Here is a 20,520-nt window from a genome sequence, read left to right on the forward strand (position 1 = left end):
GTAGAAAGTGAACCTTAATTTATCTGATGTTCTCCTACCACTTGCAATGACAATAGAAAGGGCTGACCCATTTATCTTCCTTCCTTCAAAAATTGACATGCATTTGAAACAGAGATAGGTGAGACGCAGCTTAAAAGGTTGTGATACCGCCAGTACTATCTCTTACTGAAGGGGGGGAAATGATGACTAATGTCTAGTCAATTGTATATATAATTGACCTCTATTCATCCCAAATTAAATTTACATTCAATATCTTCCTCACCTATAACAAAAAAGTCACCGATCCCTTCTATCTTTCTATCTGTCTGTCTGCAGTGAGCTATGATCAAAACAGGATATTAAACTTAAATAATTTATTTAACACTGGTTTCAGTTCAGTTTCCCTTTCAAATATCAAACCTTTGGAGGTGCTGGTGGAATTCGACATTGCACTGTTACGGTTGTTCCTTTCACACAAGCATTTCAGCTTTGCAGATGGAATGATCACCCCTCCTTCTCCTCCTCGTGTGCTGCTGTGGGGGCACTCTCAACCCCCGAGCCAATTTTAGGAGGTGGGAGGGACATATGACAGGGTGAAATCATGTGCCATGACCATTTTGTTAGGCCACACCCACTGATGTCCCAAAATCCTGCTGTAACCTTCTCCGAAAAGGAGAAACAAGAACTTACTGTGGTCCACTAGAATATACCATGGAGATTATCAGCACTGAGGGACACACTGCTGTAGGGGCTTTATGGCGCTGAGAAACCCAATTTCCACCCATGGATTCCATCATCACTTTACACTCTCAGCCATCACCCTAAGGTAAAGGTAAAGGGACCCCTGACAGTTAAGTCCAGTCACGGACGACTCTGGGGTTGCGGCGCTCATCTCGCTTTACTGGCTGAGGGAGCCGGCGTACAACTTCCGGGTCATGTGGCCAGCATGACTAAGCCGCTTCTGGCAAACCAGAGCAGTGCATGGAAACACCATTTACCTTCCTGCTAGAGCGGTACCTATTTATCTACTTGCAGTTTTTGGCGTGCTTTCGAACTGCTGGGTGGGCAGGAGCAGGGACCGAACAACAGGAGCTCACCCTGTCATGGGGATTCAAACCGCCGACCTTCTGATCGGCAAGCCCTAGGCTCTGTGGTTTAGACCACAGTGCCACCCACGTCCTAAGGTAGGGATAAGTAAATCTGTCAATTTCAGCTTCTTTTAGTTTCACTCCCCTCACCTCTAGCCTTAAGTTCAATTTTCTATATTTCCACATCAATTCACAATTAAAAATAAATAAATCCTGATGAAAATGCCTCAGCATTTTAGTCCAAATTTACCCTAATGTACTGGTGTCTGCAGCCAATTTTGCCTAATATATACTTTTTTTTGCGCAGCCATTTCCCCTAATATAACACAGTTTTATATGTTATGTTCACTGATATATGCATTACAATGCAAAATTTACCCTAGCATACCCTAGTGTTTTTTTAATACATTATTTGGCTGGCAAACTGCACTGTAAATTTTTTTAAAAAATGGCTGTGCTTTGATTCATGTATTGCTAGAGAAAGTGCAAATTAGTCAAGTTTATTTTAAATGCAAACCATTTTAAACCCCCCCCAACCCCCCAGAGCAGCAGGAGCAGAAGTGACAAAGGGCACATGCCAGATACCAGGACTGGAAACATAGCCTGAGGCTTCCTTCTCCCCCAACCCTGTTTGGTAAGATGTGGTCTTCAGGATTTCTTTCTTTCTTTCTTTTCTTTCAAAAAGCAAATAAAAATAAGTGCAATATATCACTAGCTTTACAAAGTCCAACCTTCATTTTATTTAGATTAAATAAATAAATAAATAAATAAAAAAGCATTGTGCTTATTAACTGACTGTGTGTGTGTGTGTGTGTTTGTGCCCCCCTAACTATAGCTTATATAACACATAAATCTATATAGGCTCAAATCCTATGTGTATTTACCTACTTCTGAGTAGATATGCACCACATTACACTGCTCCTTTTGGTGGTGGTGGTGGGGAACCCAATGGAATGTTTTGGTAGGCAGGAGATAATTCCTCCAGAATCTAATAACACACTCAGTCCTGACAGGAGGACATACAACAGGCTCTCTCAACTAGCTGCAGATTAGGTGCTGTTTTTTTGACCTGCACTATTAGCTCACTTCAAATCCAGGTGAGCAATAAATCTGTTTTTGAGATTATATTTGGAAGAACTGAGCTCTGGGAGACATGCATTCACAAACAACCTAAGCAAAGGGAGAATCAGAGTGATGTAAGAGAGTGTTTTTGGTGTAAAAATAATATTTGTTATCGTTCTGAACTCCTATCACCAGTATTCCCCCCCCCAAAAAAAAGCATGCATATGCTGGGTGGAATTACATGTTACAAAGGACACACATGGATTTCAAACACATGCTTCCTTCATAACTCCTGTACTGGGAGAATCAGTGGGTGAAAAAATGCTTATCCTTTCCCCCACCTACCAAGTAAGGACAACTAGAGGGTTGGGTGGGGTGAATAGCAAAAAAAAAACAAACAAAACAAACAAAACAAAATGGTGTGTGTGTGTGTGTGTGTGTGTGTGTGTGAAGCAATCCTCCCATGCACCAACATTGCTACACAAGGGTCAACAAGGGATAGAAGAATGTGTCAGTTTCAGTTTTCTCCATTTCTTGATTTTCGCATCTTGAATTCAGTTATTCATATTTCCACATCAGTTAGCAAATTATTTTTTAAGTCCTTGTGGAAATCCACCAGCATTTTAGCGCAAAATTCTTATATACATTTTTTTTGAATGAACTTTTGACTAATGCACATACATTCTAGATTATTAAGTCTAATGGTGGTCATGTTATCGAAGCAAACCATACTGAAGTGATGTGAATGTTCTCCACCAATGAATGCAACACTGACAGCTTAAAGGACTGCTGCATCCACCCCATTCTCTTCCACATCAAGAGGGACCCATTGCCCATGAAAACCTGAGTATCAGGAACAATTCTGTCCTCCATGTGCCACCAGACCCATGAGTCAGTGGAGGGAAGAGGGGGAAGTTCAAGCTTCAACATCATCGTCCAATGATGCTACCAAGGACAAGTGAAACCACTTAGGAGTGACATCGTTTTTGCAATGAGTGCCTGAAAGTCATTGGACATGGGAGGATTCCCCTCTTTCCTTTAAAACAGTTCCAGATTTGCCTTTCTGACTGACTGCCCTCCTAATATGCCTCTGTTTTATTATTTTCTCCTGCTTGTTGTCTTTTGCAACCTGTCCCATACTTGATCTTTGGTTGCCCAGTCTTCTGATTACCAACCATACCCTGGAACCATAACAATTGCAGCTCTGGCTCTAGGTTTTCAACTTGGACTAGTCTCTGGTTCATTACCTCAGCCTCTAAGTCACCTATCAGTCCATGGAACCCAACCCTTCCAGCAGTCTAAACTGGTCATCAACGCACACAGTGGAAGTGGAGGCCCTGAACAAACAACTGCCATAAACCACGGGGTTAAATAAATCTTTGTTGTTGTTGAATGCAGTGTTTTGTTTTTAAGGAAATTTGTGTTGTGAGTTCTGACTACCACCAAGAATTCTTGAAGTCTGAGCTCGATGATCAATACCACAAAATGAAGGTGGAAATGTGAAAGGAAAGGGGAAAACAGAAATATTTCCGGCGGAAAGAAGAAAATCTATTTCCCAAGTTATTAAATAGTGCTTCTCAATAGTCGGGGGCCCAACAGCCACAGCTGCAAATCTTTAGCACAATATGCTAAACTGCTTCCCTGCTGCCTTGTGGGACATCTTTGGGAGAAGAAAAGACTAAGGAGGAAACCCTATGCAAACCCAGAGCGAAGTCCTTAAGACGGTTGGATGACATCTTGTACACCTCCTTTTGGCAACTCCTGCAGCCGAGCTGGGGCAAATGTATTGCTTTCCTTTTCTTTGGAAGACATCAGTGAGACCAGGGAGGGGGGGCTCATGTCATCTGGGCAGCCCAGGACCTCAATAAACACTGCTCAGGCTTGTGCACTGTAGAAGGGCACTTTGGTGCTGCAAACACAGCAAAAACAACATGGGAGGCAGCAGTTGCAAGTTACCAGTTTCTGCAGCCACAGCAGGTGCTGTGACTCTCCATTGCTTTGACTTCACCCCTGGAGGCGCACACCATTGTCTCTTGAGACAGACAGATGCCAACCATGCATGATAAATTTCAATATACCATTATAAATAGGATTATTATACTTTACAGATCAGAGAGCCAAATGAACATTTCCTTTCAAAGAGCCAGATAGCAAACATGTGAAGGGAACTTGAGGTAAATGTCCTTGTTGACAATCTACAGTTTGACAGGTGAGAAAGTAGGATCACATTGCAAGCCTGTTTAAAGTACAGTTACATCAGATATACAGTAGCATGTGAGATTTCCAGTTTTGCAGCCTACTTAATGGATCCTCAATAGCTTTTAAAATTTCAATTGAATGTTAAGCATACTGTGTTGTGTTGTTGTTTTATGCAAGCATACATAAAGTCCATCACCTGCATCCAGTGCTATGTTCATGTGAGAACTCAAATATCCACCATGGATTGCCAGTTTATTTCCCTGGAGCAGCTAGTGAGAACCTTTGGATCTACAGATGCTGCCAAACTACAACTCCCATCAGTGACAGGTATGATGGAAGTTGAAGTTCAGCAGTATCAGGAGAGCCAAAACTTTCTCACCTTTGCTCTGGAGAACCAGAACCAGGGGAAGCACCTTTACATGGGCTCAATCCTGCCAAAGATGGAGACTTTCAATACTCATTGATTTTGCTAGAAGAGAATTATCCAAGAAAATGAAAAACAACACATAGTAAATATGTCTTAGGGTGGCAAATTATCTAAACAAACAAACAAACAAACAAAAACCCATGCAGACTGTGTCATTATAAATATACTCATTTGTGTGTGGGTTGTTTTTTTTTTTGTCCTTCTTTGCTTGAAAAGTCACATGGAACTTGCCAAGTTAAACTTCTTATTATTATTATTATTAATAATGAAATTTATATACCATCCTATACCTGGAGGTCTCAGGGCGGTTCACATTGTTTACTACTGTGCAGACCCAAGAAAGACTAAAAACAGGTCTACTGGTGTGTAATTTCTGAAATGAAAAGTGACTGTGGGACTAGATCCATACACTCTTGGAGGAAATTGATTTTATAGTTCCATTTCAATTGGGGTTTAAGCCTGGTTTTGGCACAGGAACTGTGTCGTCGCCCTGTCTGATGACCTCTGTAGGGAGAGAGACAAGGGAAATGTTAATTGACCTTGACTTCTCAGAGGTTCATAGTACCCCTCTGGAGTGGCTGTCCTGAGTTAGAGGTGGGTGGCACCACTTTGTGGTGGTTCTGGTACTACTTGGATAGTTGTTTCCAGAGGGTGATGCTTGGGGAGTGTTCTTCAGCCCCATAGAGATTTCAATGTGGGATTTTATCCTCTGTACTGTTTAACATCTACATGAAACTGCTGAGTGAGGTCAGCTGGAGGTTTGGTGTACGTTGTCAGCAATATGCTGATGAAACACAGCTCTTCTTCTCCTTTACATCTGCAGGTTTGGCAGTGGATATGCTGGACGTTGTCTTGCCTCTGTAATGGACTGAATGAGAACCAACAAATGGAACTCAACCCAGATGAGAGTGAGGCACTGTTAGTGGGTGGTTTCCTAGACTGGATCAATGGGATTTGCCCTGCTCTTGATGGGGTTACATTCTCTCTGAAAGAGCAGGTATATAGCTTGGGTGGGTGGGGGACTTCTGGGTTCTTTGCTGTTGGCTTGAGGCTCAGGTGGCCTTGATGGCACAGAATGCCTTCCATCAGCTTTAGCTGGTAGCCCAGCTTGACTGTACTGACAGCCAACTGATTTCTGGGCCTGATTCGAAGTGCTGGTTTTGACCTATAAAGCCTTACAAATGGCTCAGGACCACAATACCTCAAGGACTGCCTCTCCCCATATGAACAAACCCAAACACTGTGATCATCATTTGAAGCCCCTTGGGTGCCCCCTCCATGAGAGGCCTGGAGAGCAGCAACATGAGAATGGGCCTTTTCTGTAGTGGCTCCTCATTTGCTGAATGCACTCCACAGCAACGTCTGCCAGGCACCTTCATTACATAACTTTAGGCACCACCTGAAAGCATTTCTCTATACTCAGGACTATGGCTGATCAAATATTCCATGGCCTTTTAAATGAAATTGTGGGAGGGGAGTTATTGGCGTGCTTTTGTTTCATTATGCATTTTATGATCATATTTTGTATTTTTATGCTGCAAACCTTCCAGGGATCTTTGGATGTTGGGCCGTATACAAATTTAATTTTTTTTTTTAAAAAAAAAAATCAACTCTGAATATATGAAAGGAAGAGTACATGCTTAACATTTACTTTTTAAAATCAATGTGAGTTAAGAGTGCTTAACTTTGGCAGGACTGCTGCACTCAACATGTTGTAGAAAGAAATGTGACGGAGAGTAGCACTCAGCTTTTGCTGTGCATTGACTTGTCCGAAAAAAATCAATGTGGGCTCCAGGCAAATACAAAAGGTTTCAATGATTATGGAGCTTATGCATTTCTTTTTTTCAGGAGACACGTGTTTAAAATGTGGAACCACGTGGCACTTCTACATCTGCTTTTCTTTGCAAAAGTGCTTCCCGTGGAGCAATTTCTTGTTGATCTAGGTGCACAATTAATATGTGATTGGGACAGATACCTCTTCCCCCTTCCCCTGCCATCTAGCTATCCAATTTTATATTAGCATTCATACAACGACAAAAAAAATCCAGGTTTTTTTTTTCCTTTTTACTCCTCCCCCCCTTTTAAAAGCACTGAGTGCAATCCAGTAGGAATATTGTTCAAAACATTTGAAGATAATAGAACAATTTCTGTGCTCTTGTAGACTCCTACTTTTCAGTGGGATATCCACAGTCAAAGTTCTAGGTGGACTGTGCTCAATGAATCCTGCACCAATCCAAACACTGTTACATGAAGTGTACATTCTTTTACATTATTGCCCAAGGATGATACAATGCAACACATTAATGCAACACATTAATGCAAACTGTGATAGGCATAGTACACATTTTAAACATGTAATAAGCAACAACCAAAAAAATGAAATGTTACATCTTATGCTAACGAAAAATAAATTCAGTGATCTTGCCAAATGCCTAAAAAGGCAGCCATTTAACGCTAGGCAGCAGTATTATTATTTATTTGTACTAGTGGTAGTTAAGGTTTTGATATTTTTTTTTTAAATCACACTATATGCAAGACCTTTTGCTTAAATATTGGGGAAGGGCGTGCCATCTAAATTGTGCCTAAGTAGGTATTCTTAAAAATGCTAGCCAGCATAATATAAAATAAGCTTTCATCGAAAGCTTAACAGTTAGAATAATAAAAAAAAGAATGAGAGAGGCTGGCTAAAGGTGTATACTATACATATATCTATACGGAATTGCAAGTTACGAGGTACACCCTCTCTTGGGCCCAGTTCATACAACATGCAGCACAATCCTATGCATGTTTACTCAGATGTAAGTCCCATTGAAATCAATGGGACTTACTTCCCATTCCACATGTTTAGGCTTGGAGGCCTAGTGGACCTATGATAGAGGAGCAGATATACAACTCTCCCCCACCCCATGGATGCAACATGTGGAGGTGGGTGTTCCATGTAGAGCAAGGGTACCCATTGTGGTGGACTATAACTCCCATCATCCTTGACCATTGACGCTGCTGGCTGGAGCTGATGGAATTGAGTCCAACAGCATTTGGAGGCCCCCATGTTTCCTACCCCTGCTGCACACGGAACCGGCCTTCACATTCTCCATGATGTTGTGTGTCATGGAGAGAATGCATTAGCAGCTGACTTTCCACCATGCCGAGGATTGATGGCCTGTTAAGCCAGTGGAACGAGCCATTTGGCATTTTAAGATCAACAAAGCACTGTAAAATGCTCATATCTGGCTATCCTGCATAGCGGAAAAAAGTATTTCTTACAACAACCCCCCTCCCCCCCAAGAAAATAAAAAAAAATAAACCAACAATAATTTCTCATTCTGGAGCATATGAGACAAAGGCATTTTACCAAGAAATGCAGGGAGTATAGATAACTTTACTTTGTCTTTTTTTAAATGTATATGCCTAAAAGTTATTGCTCCTTTATCATCATGTATATGGGATAGAAGGCAGAAGGTGGGATTGGGGAACCTGTGGCCCTTCACTGTTGCTGGACTATGCAACCCACCATGCCTAACCACTGGGCATGCTGGGTGGGGCTGATGGGAGTTGCAGTCCAGCAACACCTGGAAAGGAACAGGTTCCCTATTCCTGCTATATGGGAGGGGAGCAGGGACATATATATATATATCCCCAACATAAATAAGTTAAGGGCATTAGTCCATTAAGGACAAAGTGGCTATCAGCAACATAAGAGAATAAAAAGATTTATCTTATATAGTTACCACCATTCACACCCAGTGATGGTTAATATCACTTATTTTGCCTTAGGGAAAAACCCTACATTATCGAACACTTATAGCACAATGTTCTCAAGTCTCTCTTTGTCTTTCTTTTCTTTCCTTTTCTGTCTTAGCGTTCTTGCCCTGAATACCTTTCAGTAGGGCAGCTTGAACAGTTCGCCGCCACTTCGAAAACCCCTCTGGAGATCAGACGATAAAATTCTTCAGCAATCAGGGAGAGAGGACAAAGGGCTTTCTCGTGCTATTCCCATATTTCCATGTTTGCTGGCTTAACATCATTGTGTATACGACTTCAGTACTTAACAGCTGATGCGAAGACGTTCAGAGCTGGCAAACAGAGAAACAGCATGAGAAAAGCCCCTGCCTTCATCATCACATCTCCAACCCTACCTTAAAAGTTGGCTTGGCAGCTATCACTAGCTTAATACTGTCATGGGGATGGGGAGGGGCTTGGGGAATTTTACTATTTTAGATTTAGACAGGCAATTCAGAATCAAAGCATTCATATGGGAGATGCAGGCTTGGGGAACCTGTGCCCCCCACTCAGATGTGGTTGGGCACCAATTCCTATCAGTCCCACCAAGCATGGTCAATAGTAAGGAATTATGGGAGTTGTGTTCCTATAATATCAGGATGACAACTGATTTCCCATCCCTGATTTACAGGATGCTTGCTGTTCATGTTTATCTGGATATAACAGCTATCCCTCCAAGCTGCCCTACTAAGAGGCATATCAGGATCTATATAAAGGATAGGTTTGCTAGGTAGCCAGCATGGTGCTCTCCAGATGTTGCTGAATTCCAGACCTTGGCCCCAGTCAGTGTGGGCAGCTGTCAGGAATGGTGGAAGACGCATTTCAATATCAAGGGAGCAACACATTAGCCAATGCCTGCAAGGACTCATTCCCTGGAGACTCTAGTTCTATATTCTGTGAAGGTGGAGGGGGTGGGGAAGGGGTGCTAACTAAGCATTGCAATAAAGGACTCTTGACACATTCATCAAACTACAATTCCCAGGATTCTTTGGGGAAAGACATGACTAGCAAATGGCTTTAAATCAACATAAGATCATAGTACAAACATGCCCTTAGTGGAAATACATTACTTAATACAATGCAACTCTTAGGCCAAAATATGTGGTACGGCAGGCTTCAGGCCTTGTAAATGTATATAATTATAAAATATCATGCATTCAAGGGACTCACTGCAACATATTTTAACCCCCCATTTTGTTAGAATTCTCTGAAATTGAGGAAGGTCTGTATAAATAAAAACAGGCCACATCCACCACCCTCCCTCCCCCCTACCCGCCAACCGTGTATTGTCATCGTGTTTAAGAACTTGTTAATAGATTGCTGATATCAAGTTAGCGTATGTTCAAAATATTGTGAGAAAATAATATTGGGAGAGATGGAATGTGGGAGGAAAGAAGACTGAAACAAAGCAGAGCAATTAATGTAAAATATCCTTTCTAAATCGTCATGATCTCACTGTAAAGTGCAATAGTAAAGAATGGTCAAAAGTATGCATGAAAGCAGGGCTGGAGAAAATCAATGCAGAGTAATGGCAAAGGAATCAAACACACAAAGGTCCTGTTCCTATAGCAAGCATAGTTAAGTTTTCCAAAGAGCGTCAGTGCAAAAATGCCAACTTTTGGACCCAGTTTGCATGTGTAAAATTGGCTGGCTTGATTTTCAGTGCAACCCATGCCATATAATAATGGATACTCCTTGCTGGAATGCCAACAAACCAAACTGGGGAACTCAAGCAGCAGTTTTGCATGTGCAAATTCAGCTTTACCTGAAATGGTAAATGAATTGATACCAAAGGCACACACTTAGTGATTGCATATGTTAAGAGGTGCAGAACAGGAAAAGCTAGCGAACTCTCAACTTCAAAATGTTTTTCAACTTGCACTGAGTCACCCTGAGCACTGTAGTTATGTAGAAAGTGTGTGGCATAAATACTCTTAAATAAACCTTAAATCCTGTATTTTTCTTCCTCTTTTTACTAATTTGCTTGGATTTTAATGCAAGAAAAAGTAAGTGGTAACTTCAGAGGAGCACCAGGCTCAGTACTGCATTCAGCTTAGATGCAGACAATCTATCCTAGATAGTGCTGGGACCACATCAGACCCTCCAACATTCCTCAGATGAAAATGGGGACACTTCTCACTCTCCCAACTGAACATCCCTGACCTCTATCCCCTCCCCCACCACCATAAAGCATTTCCTATCAGAAGAAGGGTAAGCGCCATCACCACCACACCAGTGGGACACAGCACACATGCCGGGATGGCTTTCATAATTCTGGCACTGTCCCTGGAAAATCAGGACATTTGGAGGGTATGCCACATCAGTCTCTGGATAAGGTAGGTTTACTAATCATTAAGCTGCCATAAACTCCTCAGGTTGAGGGAGGATGGAAGAAGTGTACTGGTATATCTCTGAGTACCTGCAGCAATAATGGACTGGATGAGAGCTAAAGAACTAAAGCTCAATCTAGTTAGGACTGAGACACTGCTGGTGGGTGGTTACCTAGCGTGGATGGCTGGGAGATTGTCTGTTCTTGATTAGGTTACATGCCTGAATCTGGTCCGCAATCACCTGTTCAAGGACTTTGCCCATGAGGGGGAGATTAGCAACTTGTTGGTAGTTACTTAGATTTTCTTAATCAAGGGAGCATTTCTTGGGGAGTGGTTTTATCTTTAAGTAGGCAGGGACAACCCCCTCTCACAAGGATGCATTAATCACCTCCTTGCCCCAGCCAGCTCCCCCCCCCCACTATTTTTTTTATCATCCAAGAGGAACAAGGGTCCAGAGCACGTGGTTGCACTGATCCAAGCACCTTGTCCACATCCTTGAGCCTTACTAACTGAAACTCATCCAACACAGCGGGACTAGACAGTGCTCTGGACACCCCTTGAGAGTAATCTGCTGTAGCAGCAGAATTAAGATCCTAGTGGATGCAAGTGATTTTGTCTTCAAAATGCTTTGCAAACACAGTGAGGAGCTACCATCGATCCCACCACCTCCTTCAGGCCAGAATGTAAAAGACCCTGCACTACCCAGAACAGCTCCACCAGATGGCAGAGTGAGGGTGCAATGGAGGCAGCAAAGTTTGCCTTCCATGCTGCCTTCACTGCCAGTAGGTAGGCTCCATGAAGAGCCCTCATCATTGTTCGTTTGCATCCCACCAGATCTTTCCTCCACTCACATTCAAGCCATCTCCCAGCTCATTTCCTCGTTCAAAGCTCTGGGGTATAACACAAGCCCCCCCCCCCATGGGAGAGGGTGATCAGGGGTGTTTGTGTCAATGACCTGGGCCATTCAGATGTTCTAGAGGTCAGCCAGGGCTTTGGTAGTCCTGTCATATCAGGAGTGAAATCCCCCAGAGACATCTGGAAACCCATTGGCTCCATCAGTCTCTAAGGACAGACTGTCCTCATATGTCCCCTGTCCTTGCAGAGGGGAAAAGGTGCTGAAAACCTAAATCTCAACAGGAAGTGATCTGACCATGACAAGGGACTGGTGTCAATATTTGCAAATCACACACTTCCTGTGCAACTGAGAAAACAAGCTCCATAGTGTGACCTGCCATATGCACTGGGCCAATGACACGTTGGGACAGCCCATAGTCATCATGGCAGCCCAAAGACCCGAGCCACCCCAACACCAGTCACGTTGACATGGATGCTGAAGTCCCCCAGAACCAGCAGTCTTTGAGTCCATAATACAGTCATACATTGGACATTGAACGGAATCCATTCTGAAAGTCCGTTCGACTTCCAAAACATTCAAAAACCAAAGCGTGGCTTCTGATTGGCTGCAGGAAGCTCCTACAGCCAATCAGAAGCCACAGAAGCCCCGTCGGATGTTCAGGTTCCAAAAGTAGGTTTGCGGCGTTCGTGAGCCAAAACGTGCAAGTTCCAGGGCGTTCAATAACCAAGGTTCTGTCTCTGAGACCATCTCTGTTAGCTCAGGCAGGGAGACTGCTGAGGAACAGAGTGACAAATCTGCAGAATCCCTAATTTGTCCCAGTTGCCCAGTTCCAGGAACTCTGTCCCACAGCTGGACAGAGAGCCTGGAGAGAGGGGGAATCTCTATAAACCAAAGAAACTCCCTCTCCCCAACTGTCGTGGATTGGTTGGGCACAGAGGAATGGTGGGAGGAACCAGCTGGGGAACCACCAAGGGAAGAAGGCTCAGAGTCTAGAGAATGATGGTGGGACAATGATGAGTGGTCAAAGGGAAAAGATGGAGAAAACTGGGATGAGGAGGTGTCAGAAGCTGAAGAGGTAACAGGACTTAGTGAGCTGGGAGAGTCTGCGGCAGAGAGAAGTCAAGAATCAGAGGCAGAAGTTGAAGCAGGGGAGAAAGGAAGCCAAGAGACAGAGATGAGTCTGGCTGGTAAAGAGTCATTGGTATAACACCCTCCTCCTGTGACAAGCTCCTCATGCCTCTGGTCTCCCAGAACCAGAAGAGGCATGGATGAGAGGCTGGTTGTATGCAGGTGCAGTCTCCAATTTCTTGAAAAAAGCTCTGGAGTGGCAGGGACTTAGATGGCTCGAAGAGGTGGGGACTTTCAGTCTTGGCAACTGATTCATGGGCCAAACCTACCAGGGAGTTGCTCTGCTCATTAAGCCTGAAACTCCACCAAGTATGTGGAGATTGTGTTTTTGCTAATAAAGAGTTAACTCCAATTGTGAATGGTGTATTTACTGCTGGCACACTCCTGTGACACTGACCCTCAAGACTGCCCTGATGCTGCACCAAGTACCGAGCTGGGCAGAACCAGGTGAAACCAACACTAGCATGCTCACTCACCCAGGTCTCAGTGATACAGGCCAAATCAGCCTCCTTGTCCATAATCAGATCAGAGAGGTCTTCCTCAGCACTGGCATTCAGCAACAGCAGCTATAGAAGGGAGGACTGGCTGATAGCACAACCACAAGTTGGAGGAGGGGCTGGCACACAGCAGGCACCAACTGCCTGTGCCATGTGTCCCTTACACAGCTTTCCCCACCTTCCACCAGTATCTCCCCTGCTCTGGACCACTGTGACACCACCCCCCACAGCTTTCTCCTGCTCCTCTCTTCCTAGACACATCATACATTCTTTTATTTAAAACAAAAACAAACCCAAAATTTAAAACCCACAGATCAAAACCCATTTAGAAACAATTTACAATATTTTAAACAGTTGGGGGGTAGTAAAGCCAATAACAACAGGGCCCCCTTAGACACTGCCCCAACCCAAGAGGCAGTTCCAGCTTTTTGTAGCTGGAGTCTGGGTCCTGCCCTCCCAGGTCAGATGAAAAACGCCCCCTAAGCAGGGAGCAGGTCATCATAATAAAATAGTACTGAAACTGATAACCAGTGGAGGTTAACACACATTTGGATGGTATAGAAAGTATAGTTTTCTCTTTGGCCCTGTATTCATTGCAGTTCAAAATGCCGTGAATCTCTTTTCTATACTGCTACTATGTTCAGTCTGAATGGTTGAGTTGGATCCGAATAATGACCGCTTATCCCCGGTGTGCAGCGATTGCAGCCTCCCATGGACTACAGTTGCACTAGGGGCAGAGGGGTGAGTGCTGGTTTCCTGTGCAGTTGAGTGGGGGACATCATTTCTACCCCAATGGTCACACAGGCTTCCGGTCTTCCATTCATGGTCCCAGGCAATCACAGGAGGCCCAGGAGGGGCAAGGGTTCAGAGTGAACCTGATTAAAGCCAGAATGCACCTCCTGCCCTGGGTCTAGTTGGTGGTTAACTTCCTCACCCTCCCTCCCTTCATGTCTTGCCATGGTTCTGTTTGAGCATTAGTGAGCAGAAAGCAATTTGGACCTTGCTACGGAAGCACTGGGTCACCATATTTGGGGCCAGGGAGGAATTTGTCCTCCAGGCAAATTGGACCAGTTGGGAGGTTTTGCCTTCTTCATAGCAATTGTCACAACATGGGTGGGTAAGGCATTTGGTTGTATGGGTGGGGCTGGGAGGTGAGCAGGACTCTCACCTCATGCTCCATGGGATGGGGGTACTTCATTAAAGGGCCCAAAGGGAGGTGCTTTGATCCTGATGCCCAGACAGCAGTTGATTTCCTAGGATACTCTCCCCAAATGGTAATCTCAGAAGACACCCTGCTTTGATGTATGTCACAGAGTGATCCTTAAACTGAGATTAACTCTGATTGAGAATCAAACAGCAGTTATGCTGGGTAATTCCAGATACACACCAATGCCTACTCCAAAACCTGCTTACATCTGTAATCAATAAAGTTGTAGCCTATTTTATTCCAAAGTGATGGCGTCTTCCTCCTCCTCCTCCTCCTCTTCTTCTTCTTCTTCCCTCCTCCCTGGCTAGCCCCCACCCAGGCCTTTAATCTGTATATCTGGATTAAGGGAAAGGATTCCAGGGCTGAATATAACCTTTGTTTCTGTTTCCCACATCTGCCATACAATAGTTGCAATTGTTAGTAATGTCTTAAAAGTAGAATGTCAAGTTTACTTTTAATAGCTTAGGGAGTTGAAGGGATGGAGGAAGAGGAAATGATCTCTAAATTCAATCATTTAAATCACCTTCTTCCAACCTGGTTACATCCAGACATTTTGTGCTTCAGTTTCCACCAGCTCCAGCCAGCATGGCCAAGCACTAGGAATTATGGGTGCTGGAGCAATAGCACTCATAGGGCACCCAGTTGGGGAAGCAGCAACTCTCTCACAGGCAATAGGACTTTCTTATGATTAACTCTCTGATCATTCAGCATAGTTTGGAGAAGCCTCAGGAGAGATGGTGTGAGGAGTCATTCCTTTCTCCTTCCTGAACCCTGCACCACCCCAGGTGAGGTCTGAACTGTGCTCTTATTCCAGAATGCCTAGTGCCTAAAACAACATAACCCCTTCGGATAAGGAGAAGTTTGCAGAAGGTCCATAGCTGGGTGGTAGAGCATCTGCTTTGCATGCATAGTCCCGGGTCTAATCCCCAGTATGTCCAGGTAGGGCTGAAATCTTCCCTGCCTGGAATCCTGTGGATTATACTGTCCTAGATGGACCACTGGTCTGACTCTGCATAAGGCAGCTTCCTACATTCCACATCATTTCATTGCATGAGCCACTTGTTCTGTTTGGAAACTGTCCAATATTCACATTCCCTTCATATATTTTCTGAGCCGTGATTGAATCTCACTCTGATTTGAATAAGCCCAAAGTTTCCTTTAGTGATTAAATATAACCAACCTGAGTCAGCAGGACAGCACTCAAAAATATTTCCATTCAGAGATGCTGAGCATTTTTTTTAAAAAAAAGAAATTCGACTTAAAATAACAGTTCACTAAGCATCTCTCTGTGTCTTATATCACAGAAATTATAACTACTGCTGAAGCTGGGTTTTAGGCATGAGAAAAAGATGAAGCTTTCCTTCAATCAACACCCATAAAAAGGTGTAGAAATGTTTTAGGGAGGTGGGTGTTTTAAGTTCCTTCCCCCTTAACTACATTGCCAATTGCCCAAGAAGAAGCAAATGAAATTCAAAGACCCCTTTCTCAACTGAGACAAGTCATTACAACACAACCAAAGTAATGGTCGATGGAGAGTTTTTAAGAGAGTTGTTTTGTTTGACCAGCTCCTCTAAAGCCAGACAAGCACTCACTGCAACAGTAAGCACATCCAGAGGTAGATTTAGGGCAATGTTGCACTGGGCACTGAATTGTAGGGCACTGCAAGTATGATGTAGTGGATTGTGCAGAACAGAAGGTGAGAAGTGTGGGAGCATGCTGAAATTCCAAAGACCAAAGTCCACCCCAGCGTATGCTGCTAGTATTACTGCTAATACTGAAGTTTTAAATATTATTATTACTTTTAATGGAAACAATGCAGCTTTTTAGAATCACCATTTAGAGGTGTGCATTCCCTTTATCAACTTAAAAAGCAAAACACGTTGTAGCTGCACTCTGCCCAACCCCTTCTAACACATAAGCCTGGACTGTGCTTTAGCCATTGACATGGGAGACTAAATTTACAGTGTAGTGTCCGTAAAAGCTGGGCAGCATTTGTAATGCCTCTGATATTATCTTTTCCTCCCCCTTTAATTTCAGGGCTGTTTTATGCTGTCAGTTGTGTCAGGTGCCCAGCTTTTAGGAACCAAGACAGCAGTGTATATTCCTAGCCTGGAAAAAGCCACTCAGTCCATTAGGGGGAGTTGAGGGGGGCAGCCTGCTTCTTTCTTCTTCTTCTTTTTTGCTGAGAGACCTTGAGGTACGGCTCCAACCAAAGAAGTCTGCAATTCCAGACTCCATTAACATTAAGAACCACTTATCAGATCCTGCAAAGCTTTATTGCTTTCCACCTGGCCTAGATTGCTTAGATTCCCAAGCAAAGGAGGCTAGCGAGGACAGGCCTGTAACCTCTCTTTTGTTCTGCAGATCTAAGCTACTGCTATCCGCTATGCAAAGCAAGAAGTGCCACACTGCCATCTGCAGACGGGAATTACCTTCTAAATATGCTCATTCAGCAATCAAAATTTCCTGATAGCCAAGAGTCACTTCATTCTCATTTTCTTCCATTTAGTATTGATGGATCACAAACTGTTTACTTCTCGGCGCTTCAGCCAAGCATGAATGCTTAAGGTTTATATATTTATATATAAAGATTTAAAAGGCACAGCGAAATAAAAAGGAAGAAAAAGATAAAGCAAAAGGAAAGGAGAGAAGCAGAGAGAAAGGTGCAAATGAGCAACTTGGCATTACCTGTCTGGTGTGGATGGAGCCTGGAGTCTTGAACCCTCCTTGACAGCTGCATTCAGAGACGCTGTAAGGGTCTGAGCTGCTGGAGGAGCACTTGGAGAGTGAATCGCAGCCCACCACGAAGGTGTTATCCAGAGGCAGTTCCTGAATGACATGGTGCTTCTTCGGTGGCACTGGAGTCTCGGGTTTTATTTGGAAAGTGGGCTGTGGTGAGGCAGACTTGTAGTGCTTTGCTAAATCTGGGCTGTCAGGCTTAAAGGTTGTTGGTGTGGTGGCCCAGTTGTATTTTCCCATAGTCTGTTCTTCCAGCTCCACGGGAATGTCCAGTGTGCCATTGATATGTTCATGGCCAGGATCATCAGGCTTAGATTCTTCGATGGTCACAAAGTTGAGAAGAAGGCTTTTGGGAGAGCGCTTCTTCTTCTTCTTCTTCTTCTTGATCTGACGGTTTTCTTGGTTTGGAGAAACCCACTCACCACTCTGCTTGCTTTTCTGGACAACCTTGTGCCTGGGTGTTTGACGGCATCGCACCAGGGCAGTCACAAAGATGACCAGTATTACTGTCATGGTACCTGCAATGATAGCAATTATGATCTTGACATAGTCGTTCGTCTGTGGGGTTATCTCACCATCCCCAACATTTTGGCCAACTGGAGTTTCCATGTTTCGGCGCACTAACTCTTGGACATAGGATCCATTGGTGACAGTTTCATTCACAAATAAATGCACCAGTGCTATCGTATATAGTGACTCAGGCTGTCCTAAATCATTGACTTTGATAACCAGCCTGTGTAACCCATGATCTGCCGATATCACCTTTTCTTTCAAGGTAACATTGCCTGTTAACTGGTCAATCATAAACAATCCCCGTGAATTCCCACCAATAATGCTATAGCGAAGCTCTGCATTCATCCCTGTATCATTGTCAATGGCAAACACCTTTGTGACTACAGAGCCCGGGCTGGTGGTTATTGGAACCAAGTCATACGAGTAGTTAGATGAAGGCATGACAAAAACAGGCCTGTTGTCATTCACATCAACCACATTGATGGTCACCTTGGCAGTTGATGAGCGTTGCAGCCTCCCTCCATCCACAGCCTTCACCTGAAAGGTATAAGAACCTTGCTGCTCCCTGTCAAAGGTAATATTAGGCCGTATGACTCCAGTGAGGGGATCAATAATGAAATTATCTTTGCCATTCAATATAGACAAGGTCACGGCTGCGTTCTCTCCGGAGTCTGCGTCTGTCACAGTGATCAGCCCAACAGTGCCATACATGGGTAGGTTTTCTGGTACGTAGAAATTATACTCGTTATGGGTGAAGGCAGGGCTGTTGTCGTTCTGGTCCAAGACTGAAACTGTCACAGTAGCATTGGTCTGTAAGGGTGGCATCCCATTATCTTTTGCCAGCACAGTGAATGAGTATCTGTCCTGTTTTTCCCTGTCCAGCTTTCTCACTGCTGTCAGAATGCCTGTACGGCGGTCCAGGTTGAAGATGGGTGGTGCGTCCAAGCCCAGCATGTAGCTGATTTCAGCATTGCGCCCACTATCTGCATCTGTAGCACTAATCTTGGTCAGCTGGGTGCCAGGAGCATTATTCTCAGGGATAGACAGTCCAATGACAGGCTGCGTGAACACTGGTGCATTGTCATTCTCATCCTTGATTTTGATGAGCAACATTGCAGACTGGTTCAAAGGTGGTTTTCCCGAATCAGAAGCCACTATTTTAATGGCATATTCCCGGGTGGCCTCATAGTCGAGGAATGTGGCTGTCTCCAGCAGAAACTGATTATCAAACACAGGCTTTAACCTGAATGGCACATCGTGGTCAGTGTAACAGGTAACTTTGCCATTAAGCTCAGAATCCTTATCCATTACAGTAATCAGGGCAATTTTAGTATTGAGTGGTGCTTTCTCTGACAAAAGCACAGTCCCATTCACTGGGTTGATAATGTACCTCGTGTCTATTGATGGGATGTTATCATTAATGTCTGTGACATTCACAGTCACTGTTGCTCTTGAAGGTGTTGAACTGCCATCGCTTGCTAAGATTGTTAACTTGTGTACTGGAGATTCCTCCCGGTCCAGTGGTTCCTTGATGGTGATGAGACCTGTGGTGTTATCAATGGCAAACAACCTTTTGGCCAAGGTGGTGATCTGGCTGCTAAAATAGAAGTGGATCTGGGCATTTGAGCCCAGATCAGCATCAGTAGCATGAAGTTGAGAGACAGAGGTGCCCACAGGGGCACTTTCAGGAACACTGACTTCAATATCATTCTCCTTGAACACTGGGCGGTTGTCATTCACATCAGTGACTGTTACTTGGAGAATAGCAGTGCTGGATCGTGGAGGGTTGCCGCCATCTTCCACTTTAATTTTCATCACATAGGTATCCTTCTGCTCCCTGTCAAGGACCTGCTGTACTATCAACTGGGGCCACTTGTCCCCCTCCGGCGTCTCAATTATATCAAGTCCAAATACATTTTGACCCTAGAAGCCAGGGGAAAAAAGATACAGAGGGGTACATTATTACATAGATCTGCTATTAGTTGGACATACCTGAACAATATTAATGTGCATCCATCAGTTTATGGCTCTTCTAGTCCTTTAAGTTGGAATTAACGTGAAATACTTTGATGCTTTGCTATGTCAACAAACAGTGCAATTCTAAACATATATTTATTTATTTATAAAATATGTGTATACCACAATTTCATTTTTTTTAAAAAGTCGTTGACATCAATTATAATACAATCAGAACCACACAAGAAATAAAATAGATTACCAGCTGAGTATTGCAAAAAGCTTCTCTTAATCATTTGCATAACTCCACAGCAAAGAAAAGTTTTCAGCAAATGTTTAGAATAGAAGGTGCTTGCTGAATCTCAGTTGTAAGAGCATTCTCCAAGAGAGGGCCAATAACAATGAAGGCTCAGTTTTGTCTTGATGTCAAATGAGCCTTACCAACTCAATATATTGACTTCCCAGTAAAAAAAATCACTGAAATCCTATCAAGAAAATCTGGTTAGGGTTTGCTATAAAGCACAACACTTTTATGCCATGTTGAGTTAAACCAGTGACTATTGGGTTTAGGTATCCATGATTATCACACCAGACAAACTGCTTACATGATGAATGTGTATTCAGTCATGAGTCACAAGTGGGCCTGAGGTTGTGTGATCACCCTGCTTTGAACTGGCATAGTGATTCAACAGAGAAGAAAGTTCAAAAGAATCTCCACCCTCCAACATGCTTAATAGCCTGACATTCATCATGACATTT

The 20,520-nt window shown here is 43.7% G+C and overlaps 1 protein-coding gene across 2 annotated transcripts in view; it reads right to left on the reverse strand.

The window, feature by feature from the left end:
• Positions 1–20,520, reverse strand: part of PCDH11X (protocadherin 11 X-linked) — a 728,776-nt gene that overhangs the window by 545,692 nt on the left and 162,564 nt on the right. The window contains exons 4-5 of one of the 2 annotated variants that reach the window (XM_033137148.1): positions 17,242–19,728; positions 8,370–8,828 (exon numbers count right to left, since the gene is read on the reverse strand). In XM_033137148.1, the coding sequence (XP_032993039.1) occupies positions 8,823–8,828; positions 17,242–19,728 (2,493 nt within the window). In that variant the 3' untranslated portion in view covers positions 8,370–8,822. Of the gene's footprint in view, positions 1–8,369; positions 8,829–17,241; positions 19,729–20,520 lie in introns of those variants that run through there. The other variant, XM_033137147.1, reaches the window with a different exon arrangement.

This window comes from Lacerta agilis, chromosome Z, assembly GCF_009819535.1.
Source record: "Lacerta agilis isolate rLacAgi1 chromosome Z, rLacAgi1.pri, whole genome shotgun sequence".
Lineage (NCBI taxonomy): Eukaryota > Metazoa > Chordata > Lepidosauria > Squamata > Lacertidae > Lacerta > Lacerta agilis.